This window comes from Alligator sinensis, unplaced genomic scaffold (genome assembly GCF_000455745.1).
Source record: "Alligator sinensis unplaced genomic scaffold, ASM45574v1 scaffold830_1, whole genome shotgun sequence".
Lineage (NCBI taxonomy): Eukaryota > Metazoa > Chordata > Crocodylia > Alligatoridae > Alligator > Alligator sinensis.
In genome coordinates this window covers 117,391-129,744 of record NW_005842309.1, presented here as the reverse complement: position 1 = coordinate 129,744, position 12,354 = coordinate 117,391, and the positions used below count along the sequence as shown (strand labels likewise).

At 40.0% G+C, this 12,354-nt stretch overlaps 1 protein-coding gene across 1 annotated transcript in view; it reads right to left on the bottom strand.

Moving 5' to 3' along the window:
* Positions 1-12,354, bottom strand: part of LOC102370650 (gamma-aminobutyric acid receptor subunit beta-2-like) — a 131,136-nt gene that overhangs the window by 14,332 nt on the left and 104,450 nt on the right. Inside the window, exons 3-5 of the mRNA XM_025209821.1 lie at positions 10,057-10,194; positions 8,245-8,397; positions 6,882-7,126 (exon numbers count right to left, since the gene is read on the bottom strand). Of these exons, the coding sequence (XP_025065606.1) occupies positions 6,882-7,126; positions 8,245-8,397; positions 10,057-10,194 (536 nt within the window). The remainder of the gene's footprint in view (positions 1-6,881; positions 7,127-8,244; positions 8,398-10,056; positions 10,195-12,354) is intronic.

The window sequence follows — 12,354 nt, the reverse complement described above, 5'->3', positions numbered from 1 at the left end:
CCATCTGGCGCCCCCCCCCCCCCCCCAGTCTCCTGTGGGATGCTCCATCTGCCCTAACATCTCAGCATTCATGAGCTGCCTGATACCTTGAGGTATGTAGAAAAAACATTTAAAGCCATGTCTATGTCATTGAATCTATCCAAATCTCTCCAGATTGAATCAAAACCCTCCAAATCAATTCAGCAAGATTAAAGTGTCTCCTGATTTGATTCAGATTCAGAGATTCAGCTGCCAAATTGGGCCAAATCTCTGCCGAATCAAATCAGTGACTGAAGTTTCGCACAGCCCTAATAGCCAGCTCTACCCCTATTAAAATCATGGGATATTTACAGATGTAAACCCTCCTCCCCCAATTGGTACTTCACTTTAAACTCCATGTGCCCCTGCACTGAGCCCAGTGCATGCCCAGAAAAGGCATTGCATTAGTTGGACCTGGATCACCCAACATCTGTATAGATTGGGCACTCTATTGGAGCTTTTGAGGGGCTTTTACCTAAAAGCTGTAGCTTTTAGATAAAAGTGCCAAAAAGCCCAGCTGAAATACCTGATATATACAGACACTACAGACCCAGGTCAAACTAATGTGGTGCTTCTTCCAGTAAATTGTGTCCCACTGCGTGCGCGCGCACACACACACACACACACACACACACACACCTGTCAGTGCCCAAAATGATTTAATGGGCACTATAGTTGGTACAATGAAGCACATGGTGAACATACTAGAGCTTGAGCTCTTGAGCTGCCTGAGCTTTGTGGGTTGGGATATGTATGCATGTATATTTACCTAAGCATGTGCACAAGGACACCTAGTATGCCTCTCTCCAAACCTGCTAAGTAGGGGAGTACCATGTCTTCATCCCCTGCTTTCCTGTATTTCCTCAAGTCAAGACCTGTAGTCCATGGGGTCCTAATGTAGTATCACCACAATGTCCACTTTCTGGGGGCTTTATGGTATAATCTGGCCATGACCTGCTCAGTAACTGAAACAGGTTTTCAAAATCCATTGTTCCATTAAGTTGCACAAGCACCCTTAAAGGGACAACATTGTGATTGAAATCTATAAAAAGGTGGTTCCAGCTGAATATCACATTCTACACAACACAACCTTTGGTCTCTTGTCTCATTCTCTGATGTAAATTACCCTCTGTCTGATTAATCTATTTGGTTCTGACTTGATGTTTTGTAACAATAATGTACCACAAATTTAGACATGCTGACTTTGAGCATGTTGCATAGTACAACAACTTCTTAGTAAGGAATTATTTGTTGTTTTAAAAATACACACCATATACTTATAAAATGCCTTTATAACCTTATAAAATACCTTAGCTAACATGCAAATATTAGCCATATCAGCTGACATTAAAAATAAATAAATATATATATTCTGGCTCAACAAATGTATATAGACAGCCTTACAGTGTTTCATAATATACCTATCTAGGTTTGGTTTTAGCTGTCAAGGGGGAAATTGCTGCATTAATGCTTGCATTAAGAAACAATACTAGATGGATTACAGTTTTGAGGTCAGGCTTTTATTTTTGTGTCTTAATGTACCATGTATTGTAGGTTTGTAACCTGTATAATTATAGCACATCTATGCTTCTAGCTATTCTGAAAGTAAATAGGCTCTAATTATAAATAAACTATAACTTGAGAAAGGGAACTATTGCGCAAAAGTCAACACAAATTTACATTGTGAAAAAAAAGTTCTGAATATTGAAAAAAATTATTTTGAACTAAAGTAGCAACATTATAATTATAAATCAGCTTGTTTTCCCATTAAAATTTACACTAGCTGCCTAAACAATCTGGCTAATTTATATTGGACCATCAATGCATGCATGGAGAAGTAGCTTTTCTTCTGGAGGTCTGTGTTTTTTGAAGTATATTTATGTATTTTCTATGCTGTAATTTTGCAAATGAGTGAATTGTGGAGAAAGGAATAAAAAAGGTATAATATCCTTCAGTGTATTACACCGAAAGTAAATATTAGAATTCAGAAAGTGACTAAGCACCATGTTTTGACTTCAGTGTAGTAGCCAGAGGCCACATACAACCATTTAGTTTCTCTTGGGAGAGTGACTGCTCTTCCAGGAGAAGCCTGGAAGTTTACAGTTATTTAGGACTTTTCTCCAAGAGAAAAACAGGCCACTCCAGGAGAAAAATAACCTGGAATAGTTTCTCCTGGGAGAGGGCATGTCTGTATACATTCTCCTCTGAGAGAAGCTGCATATTCCTCCTGCATTCTAGGGTGCTTTGTTTCTGTCTCCCTACCCCTACTCCCAAGGAGGCTGTGTGTCACTTGCTAGACTATCATTCCAGCAGAGCAGGAAGCAGAACATGCTCCCTTTACATTCCCCACACTGTGTTGCAGGAAGACTCAGGGCTGTACCTATACACTGCTGCCATCTGTCTCCAGTAAGACTAAGGGTGCCCATAGAGCATGTTGAGATGTGTGCACAAAGGCCCCCTGGCTGCTCAGTTGGAACACTGCAAGCTCTCTGCTCTTCCGGAGCTCAGCATTCTTTTCAGGCATCTCTGGGTAATTTTTTCTACCAGGAAAACAAACCCAGGAAAATTCTCCAGATCATTTGAATGTGTGTATGTAGCCCAAGAGCCAGCTTTATCTTTCCTATAAACAAGATCCCTGACAGCAAAAAACCAGTAGAAACAATCCAGACAAAATATAACTTCCTACATTATCTACAGTCCCTCCTTAGCCAGTTCAACCTTCATTTTTTGAGTATTATTTCCCCATTCTCCTAATAAAGGACAGTTTGTAGCTTCTTTCCATGACCACTACAACCTCCCTTGCCAAACTGTAGTTTTGAAGGAAGCAAGCTTAAAAACCAGTTGCATTTAACCCTATATGTTTGTGTGGTTCACTGAACCAACCTTACCAGCCATTAAATTATCATATGGTTATGAAGGAGCTTTGATAATTTATCCAGAACAATGGATATCTCAGTGAATATTTACTGTTCAAATGTATATTTCTATTTTAATTACACCTCCAGAAAAGTTAATAAATTAAGTACTAGTCTAGATAAAGTAGGCTCAATTAATAGCAAGGAGCACCATGGAGAAAGCATTGATGTTTCTGAAGGGCATAATAATAGAGGTGCAGCATGCCAAACCACAGGCTACTGGGATGAATTTAAAATGAAACAGAAACTCTACTGGAAATAAAATGCAAAGCAAACTATCCTGGAAATACAATTACAAATCTTATACCCAGACATGATTACAAGTCCTGCATCAGCAAATGAGGAGAAGCAAACACAGTAGAAAATGCTGCTTATAAATGGATGCAAATAATAAATGCATCAGAACAAAGATAAACCACAAACGAAACCTCTTTACCAGTCCTGTAACCTTGGAGTGATGATTCCGAGAAAGTAGAACTAATGGATTTGTTAACCCTTTAAATTAGTGGTGCTCAACTTTTTCCCAGCAGGCTGGCACAACAGGGCCCCATCTGGCTGTGTGGAAGGGGGCAGGAGGCAGCAAAGCCCCAACTCACCACCAAAAGGGGAAGGACACTTGACATAGCCCCAAACTGGCCCTATGGGGAAAGGGGGGTGTTCCCCCAGGTCCATGGCAGGGAGAGGGCATTGGTCTCAGCCTAGCCCCATGATGGAAAGGTTTAGCTCTAATCTGGCCCTCAGGGGGAAGGGAACATGACCTCGCCCCAACCCTATTCTGTGTGGGAAAGGGGGCATGACCTGGCCCCAACCTGGCCATGCAGAGGGAAGAAAGCATGGCCCAGCTCTGATCTGCTACAGGGCTTGGGGTTTGGGAATTTGGCAGCAAAGGAAGGTGGCCATATCAACTGCCAACACTCTACTGCTGTGAAATTTCCCAAACCATTGGGAGCTCCACAGGCCAGATGCCATGGCTCTGCAGGCCAAATTTGGCTCATGGGATAAAGGTTGAGCACCCCTGCATAAATAATTATGAAGACAGGACTAATAGGTGCAAGAAGAGATTGAGATAGTAATAACATGGCTAAAGGTTACTTGAAGACCTGGGTACATGCAAGCTAGTTGCATAGAGATCTACACCCCAGAAATCATGGGTATGGAAGGAGCAATCTGTACATAAACTCTGAAGACCTAGAGAGGACCAAGAAGAATGTAAGTATATTGGTATACAATTGTTTTTACTTTAAAAGATTCCCATCCATCCCTTGTAAATGAATCAAGCAAAGTGGGAACAAAATTATAAAAATTGTGAAGGCCCTTCATAGGCTTTTCACAACATGAGTTAGATCAGTAAAGCATCTGAAATGGTACTGTAAGTTTCAGAGGAGGGGAGTCAATATTTGAAGACCTGGGCATAAGCACAATTAAATGGATCAAAAGCTGTCTTTCTGGACCTGGTAGGATAAAATCAAAATAATAAAAACATTAAGGAACAATAAATAAAGAGAGTAATAATAACTATGAATTCATCTAGTTGGGAGAGTGTTTTAAGGGATTCCAGGGATCAACATTCATTTACTAGCTTTATAAAAGAACTGGAAGACAAAGTAGAGAATAAGTGACTTAAGTCTGTAGATACTAATTAAGGAATAATGGTCCAAAATGAGAAGGCCCCTAAAAATGCAAATATAATCTTTGAGCATTAAGGCTATACTAATAAAAACTAGATTTTAAATTCAAATGGAAAAGGATAAATTTGTGGTTAAGTGATCCTTAATAAAATATCATTCCAAATGCCTATACAAAGTGGTAAGACAGGTCTTACCATTAAAGCTACAATTAAATGATAGAAGAGTTAAAAATAAAATAACATACCATATTTACTTGAATCCAAGATGAGCTTACCCCCCCACCCCCATTCAACATGGGAAAAAAAGCCTTTCATCTTAAATTCAAGTGTAAGTGCTTGGGAGTGTAAGGGAAGAGAAGAGACACGGTGGCAGAAAGTAAGACACCGGGTTGGAAGGGTGCTTGCAAGCAGCCGTACAATCACCAAAGCTACACAGAGCCATGCAGGGATCCTTCTTCTCCTGGTGTTTCCAGAGGGGAGGAGGAAAGAACATGAGCTCTGCCATAAAGAGAGACTTGGCGCAGACAAGGGAGGAACCACCAGAACTGGAAGTTCCTGAACGCAACAAAGTGAGAGTAGGAATGGCTGAGAGCATTCAGGAGGCTAAAAAGAAGGCTCTTCAGGGAGTCAGCTCAAGTAAGAAAGCTGACAGGGAAGAAGCCAAGGCAAAGCAGCTTTCAGGTAACCTGAAACCTCAGCATGGCAGCCCGGGGAGAAAGACTGAGAAGGAGGTACCATAAAGACCTGAATAGCAGGACTGAGAATGGGTTACCCTAAAGACCTGAATAGAAGGATAGAGATATGTTGACTTTGTTTTCTCCACCTGAGGGAGGAGGGAAATAATCCTCTTTGATGCAGAGCAATAGTGAACAGTAACTATCTGCACCTAAGATGGGAGGTTGTTTAAACTCAAGATAGTTCAGGGGGGTGGGGGGAGGTTGGTAGGCATAGCTCTGATTGTTTCAAGGAAAACCTGTAACAAAAATATTGACAAGTGAAATAAAATACTTGTAACTGTTTTTTTTTTTACATTGATGGTTTTAATTCAGCTTGATCATGAACAATGGGATAGTTAAGTGTGAGTGGAATGAATTATGTACTGTGACATCAAAAGTAAATTGCCCAATCATCATGCATTTGTCTTAATTCATTTGCATACCATACTCCTATAAGATAAAACAATTAGATCTTTTTCACATTAAAAAAATATAGTTAGTGGACTAACTCTGAGACATGAAATATAATCTATCAATTGAAAATATTTAATCAAGTATAATATTTAGGTGTCAATTGATAGTGGACATAGATGGGTATCCACACTTCTACTACACTTATACTCAGTTTCTAACTACACAAGTTTCTGGGTACATGTGAAAAAATTCACCTCTAGAGCTGTATGAAACTTAGCAGTTTCCATTCATAAACATCTGTAGAAAATGGCTTTCTGGTTTGAAAACTGTAACCCTTTTAGTGTAGTGTTAGAATGCATTCATGGAAAAACTCTCAAATGGAAAAAGGGAAGGGAGAGGTTATGCAGCAGGGGACAGGGTTGGACAAAGAGCTGAAACTAGTACATTTCACTTGGATTTAAACTGATATTTTAAGAAAAAAATCAGTTTTTATTTTATGAAAACATTTTTGTAATATTGCATTGGGCATGATTTGCATTCACCCCAAAATTTGCTTTACAGGAAATTTTGCCAAAATGTATACATTAAACAATTTTTAAAATATATATAGTAATGGCTTCATTTCAACTACATCCATTGGACTGCAAACACTCTCCCCACATGGTTCAGATTCAGACCTGAAATTAAATGTATAGAAAACTGATGCTTATATTTGGGTAATTTAGCATTTAACAAAGAATATTTAGGATGCTTCCAGCTGAAACCATGAAAAGATCTCTGAGTTTCAATTATTTCCTTTAGTCTATGGATAGGCCTAGGTTCCCTTAAAGGTTTATAAACTCTGTTTGAGTTTTGTTACTAGTGTTTCATACAGCTCTTTTTTTGCACACCAGCTTATAGCCATCATTTTGGATTTATTCTTTTAAAGAAAAAAAATAATTTTGTGGATTTCTGCATTGAGAAAAAATCTCTGAGCACACGGTGAGTATCTGCTTTTGGAAGCAAGTTCTAATATTCACAGCTCCAGCTAGAGGGTGGCTTTCATTGCTGAGATAGCTAAGTATAATGCTCTGTACAGCTTAAGTAAATTTGTGGTAACTCTACTACATTTGTTCTACATAAGAAATATGGTTTTGAATTCTGTAGTGGCCACTATCCAATGCTAAAAATATACCTCCCATTTCAGTTTACCTTATTGACATCCATTCGCAACTTCTCATTGTTGGCACTGGCAGCTTTTTCTGCTGCTTTCTTTTGACGCTGGGGTCCCCTGCCAAAGAAGATGTAGTTGACCAATGCATACTCCAGCAAAGCCATGAAAACGAAGACAAAGCATCCCATCAGATACATGTCAATGGCTTTCACATAGGGAATTTTGGGGAGAGTCTCTCGAAGATGGGTATTGATTGTTGTCATGGTGAGCACGGTTGTGATTCCTGGAAAAAGATGAAAGGTTTATCAATTATTTTCAAGTCAGTCTTCTATCATTATAAATCTTTAAATGCCAGCACCCCACAGAATATGAGAAGGCAGTCTTTTTTCCATGGTGGGGAAAAAAAATAGTGCATTTTCCTGATTTTTCTCTTTTCGAGATACAAATTGGTTATTTTTTGGAGCTGAGAAAATTACAACTACAATAAATTATATTAAATCAAATACATATCTTGGGTCATGCAAATATACTTTCTTAAGGGTGTAACTGCAGCCTTTTTAATGATCCTAGCTATCAGTTGCCAAAACAGAGCTACTGTCTCATGTCTCAGTGCTATTCTTTTTGTCCATGCTTATGTTTGAACACCTAAGGAGAATTCTTAGTCTCTTGGAAATGAATGGCAAAATTTAAAACAAAATGAACAGAGTTGGATATCAACCTCTAGATTATGTTAATTTTCCCTAGCAAAGGATTATTCATCTCATCCATGGTTGAAGGGGGTACTAGTAGAAATAGTTTTTATTTGAGTTAACTTTATGCTGGGATACTGTGATAATGCTCACGGTATCAACAAACACAAACGATTAATGATGAGATGCACTCATATAAAATAGCCCTCTGGGAATTAATTATGAAAATGGTTTTGTTTTTGCATTTAAAGGTAATGCTAAGGAAGCAAAGCCATATACCTATCTAGGGGAACATTAGTCATATGTGCAGTCCTACGTCAAAACTAATGTATACTATCTAATGTATACTCAAAAGAAAAAGCAATTTGTATTCCATAATGCAGCACTGTACTTTTGTTCTGGGTTGCCATGAACTCAAACTAAAAAATTTGCCTTTTAGATGAAATGCAAGTGCAATAAAAACCACCAAGGCAATTAGCCTAATTCCAGTTACAATGATTATACAGTTAGCTAATTCAGACATGAAATCACTTTATATTTTATTTAAATTGTGATGATTTAAATGCTGATTCAGATAATGCGAAGCTTAACCAGCTAGACAAAAAAACTAGCAGAGCTTTACTTTTCAAATCAAGCATTACGCAGTAAGTCAGAAGAAATAATAAAACTATCCAGCTAATACACGTGGCATGAGAGGAGTAAAAATGCCTACCTAAAGCAACTCTTGCAGCTGAAGCATCATAATTAATCCAGAATGAAACCCAGGACAGGATAGTGATCAGAATAGAAGGCATGTAGGTCTGCAGAATGAAGTAACCAATGTTTCTCTTTAGTTTAAAGCTGAGTGACAGCCTCGGATAGGAACCTAAAAAGGGAATATTTAGGTATGGTCTTAAGTTATCCTGTCATTTCAATTCTACTACTTTTACTGTATTACAGGCATAGTTTACACAGATACTTGACATACTTTGAAGACAACACATTCTAGATTTTATAATGAGGTTCAGGTGTTTATGCAACATTCTAAGGTGTCTAGGCAGTAACAGCTTCACAGCTCTTGATAATTAAAATCTTTAATCTACAGCCAAAATACATCTCAGGGTGCCTAAACATACAAAGATCTCACTCTTTAGTGGCTGTGTTATTGTGTGTGTGGTATAATGCCACCTCCCGCTTTCTCTTTTCATCTTTTGAACAAGTGTAGCAACTGTTCTGTGCAGTACTTATGTCCTTAATTGACATAAATGGTTACTAGGCACTAGTGAATATTTACCCATTCCAAGGAGTTCTCCAGGCCCATGCACACTGAAATCTAATTTGAAGACTTCATAGTCCACGCAAGGGATTTTAACTTGCAGTGAGCAAGTGAAAAGAAAAACAAAGTACTTCTGTTTTCTCCAGTATACAGTGATTCCAAGTCTTCTGTACCCACATGGATCCGACCATAAACGTTATTCAACTAAACCTTATTAAAATATTCAAATAAAATAGAAAACTTGGCCCACCATAACACATCCAGTGGTTCTTCCTTTCTTTTGTGTGTCCTTGTGTGAGAAGTTATTTAGCAGAATTTGCAGATTTATTGGATTCTGACAGGGCTGCTCCATGAGCACTTCTGCTATGGCCTTGAATTTGCACCCTCTGGGCTGTCAACCATGGGCCTTAGTGCCTGTACCACCCCAACCCCCACATCAAGTGGTGAGGAGGAAAAAATAAAAATCTCTGTGATGAAAATAGAAGGCAGGAGACCAAATAATATAGAAAGTATCTTTATTTAATAGGTTTAACAAGAGCTATACCCAGGCACAACACTGTTTGCATATGACACTGCCTTGAAGGCATAAGTACAAAGAAAATGCTAATACTAAGGCTTTATAAGGGCTCCACACACCTTATGGCCCCAGTTCACAGAAGGGGAAGAAAAGAAAACGATTTTAATGCACAGGCTGCCAATCCTGTTTCCTCTCTAGGGACCACAAAGCATTCAGCCTGGACCTAGTGAAAATCATTTACTTATAGGAAGAGAGAGAGACTTAAAAAAGTTGTTGCATGAGGGTAAGAATATTCTGTAGTGAGAGGGAAGAGCTGATCTGCAAATAACTCATATAGCTTGGCAACAAGAAGTGGGAGAAGGCAGACAATTTTATGTTGATTGAGTAATTTCTTGATGAGTTCATCTGGCTGAGATGTGCAGCAAGTTTCCTTGGCTTTTACTGACTAACTTGCCACAGAAGTTAGAAAATATAGCTTACCAGAGTGAGCCCTAACATAACAGAGAGGCTTCTTATTTAGAGTGAAAGGTGACAGGAGCCAAACACACAGAAATTGTCCGTATCAGTGTGGCAGGGACATTACACTTAATACCTTGTGAATTACGCATTTGAAAATTCAGAATTGCTTCTCACCACTCCCTCTCTCTCTCAAATTTTCACACCGATTCAGGAGTGCAGTCTGACACTAATCAAATTCTAGATTTCTTCTCAGAGAGCAAATACACTTTCCCATAAACTCCCCTTTTACAAACCTGTAGAGAAAACAACATTCTTGGTGATAAGCTTGTAGTCTACAATGGAGAATTGTGGCAGTTCTATCTTTGTCACTCCTGTGACTGCATTATCACCCCCACGCCAGTAAAATTCAATATCATCTGTTGTATAGCCATCTAGAAAACAGGGAGAAAGGGTGAGAACATAGAACATATCATGAAGATGGTTAAAGAATGTTCCAGCACACTTATTCAGGAACTTTTTGAGCAATTTCAACTGTCTTCAAACGAAAAGACTAACAACGTAACAGATAAGTATTTGGACACAGCAGATATTTGTGTACACACAGGCATGCCTAGTTAGAAATATTATCATTACTGCTAGTGTAAATGGCAACTTTCGATATCTATATTTTAAAAACATAAATATTACTGCCAAAAAACAAACTGAAAAAGACTGAACTCTTGACATAGGTAGAAATTTGCTTGTTGTACCATGATCTAGTCGTTGGTCTCTACACCAGGTGAAGTGGGGAGTGCTGAGCCCCAGGCTAGGCACCCAAGTGAATAAAACCCCTAGGTTACAGAAATTGGATTTGATTATTTCTGCAGCAAAAAAAAATAAAAAAAAATAAAAGAGGCATGGAAGAGATGTACGTAATAAGTTAGTAGGCAAGATGTAAGTAATAAGAGATGTAATTATAGCATCCTTCAAATTTATATAATTAATCTTACCTGACAAAACAGTAAGTAATGTATATTTATCTTTGGCCAAATGTGGTATTTTAGATTCTGGGTTCAAACCCATTTATTTTTCTGTTAAATGTAGATGCACCAGTTTACTGATCAGAAATTAAAACCAAACAGTAAAATACTCCATTGGATCTTAGTACAAGGCCTGACAACAGGATTTCCTATATCTTGAGCTAAAAAGCCAGCTCTACAGCTGGCTAGTGACTAAAGCAGATATGGATAAACAGGGGACAGAGTAAGCATATAACACACATGGATGTGAGATGTACACATTCCTGAATAAATCTAATACAAAAATAGGGGGAAAAAAAGACACAATGGCCGCATTCAGACAAGCATGGCCGTGTAGTATGTGGCACCACAGACAAGTCTGCGGCACCACATACTGCTCATCCAGTTGTTCTCTGCACTGCAAAGGAGCAGTAGTGAGGGAGTTTTTTGACTCCTGGATATCTGTGGGGAAAACAGTAGAGTGGCACATGCGGTTGCAGCGTGTGCCACCCAAAGCCAGAGCCTGGCAGGCCGGAGCCACACACTGCTGCCAGCCAGGCTCCATGGAGCAGGATTGCCACTTCTGCAGCCCCAGGAGGCTCCCAGAACCCCAGGTGAGGTTGCTGGGGCCAGCCCCATGGTAGCCCCAGCCTCCCTTACCCCACCTGGGGTAACTTGCCACGTGCCAGAGCACACATGGCACAGGCATTTCCTGGGGACAACTAGCAGCATTTACATGGGTGCCTGGGACCACAGCATGTTGAACCACAGTGGTGCAGCCATGCCTAGAAGAGGGCCCAGGGGGTCAGCCTGGCAGCCTGGAGCTGCTCCACCCTGGCTCAACCTGGCTCAACCTGCTGCGGAGACTGGATAGGGCACGAGGTTGCTAGAGTGTGGGACTAGCTAGCAGGCAGCTCCTGCACTGTAACACCCTCATGCTCCAGCCAGCCCAGCCCCAGTAACCATCTAAACATGCACTGCAGTGCACTGAAGAACTCTGCCATAGGTAGGGACTTACCAAATTCATGGCAGAAGTGGGATCTGCAGCAACTCCTTTAATCTTTCGTGTTCCCCCATGTGTCCCCCCCCGCACCACTGATTGGCAGAGGGGCTCCACCACTCCCTCTGGATTGTCAGGGGAGCAAAAACCATGGTTTTAAACATGGCATAGGTTTTGCCTCCCCATGGGTCAGCAACAAGCATTGGGGCTGCCAGGGCCCCTCAACCAATCAGTGGTGGGAGGCAGAAACAGCACCATATTTAAAACTGCAGAATTAGCCTCTGTGACAATCAGGAGCAAGCTGCAAGTGCAGCCCCTCCACCAATCAGCAGTGGAGAGGTGTGCAGAGGAATCTGCAAGATTAAAGCACACCCCACTTTTGCAGTGAATTCAGCAGATCCCTGGCCATAGGACAGTACTTGTGTTGGGCAGTACTATCCTATTCTGGCCTAATAGCACTGCACATATAGACAGTAACGCTTTACTGCGGCGCTAATTAGTCAACTCCAAAGTAAAGTGCATGTGTAGATGCCCCCAGTGGTTTGTAATGTACTAAAGCTACCACAAAATGTCTCCTAAAAAGAGAGGACAAT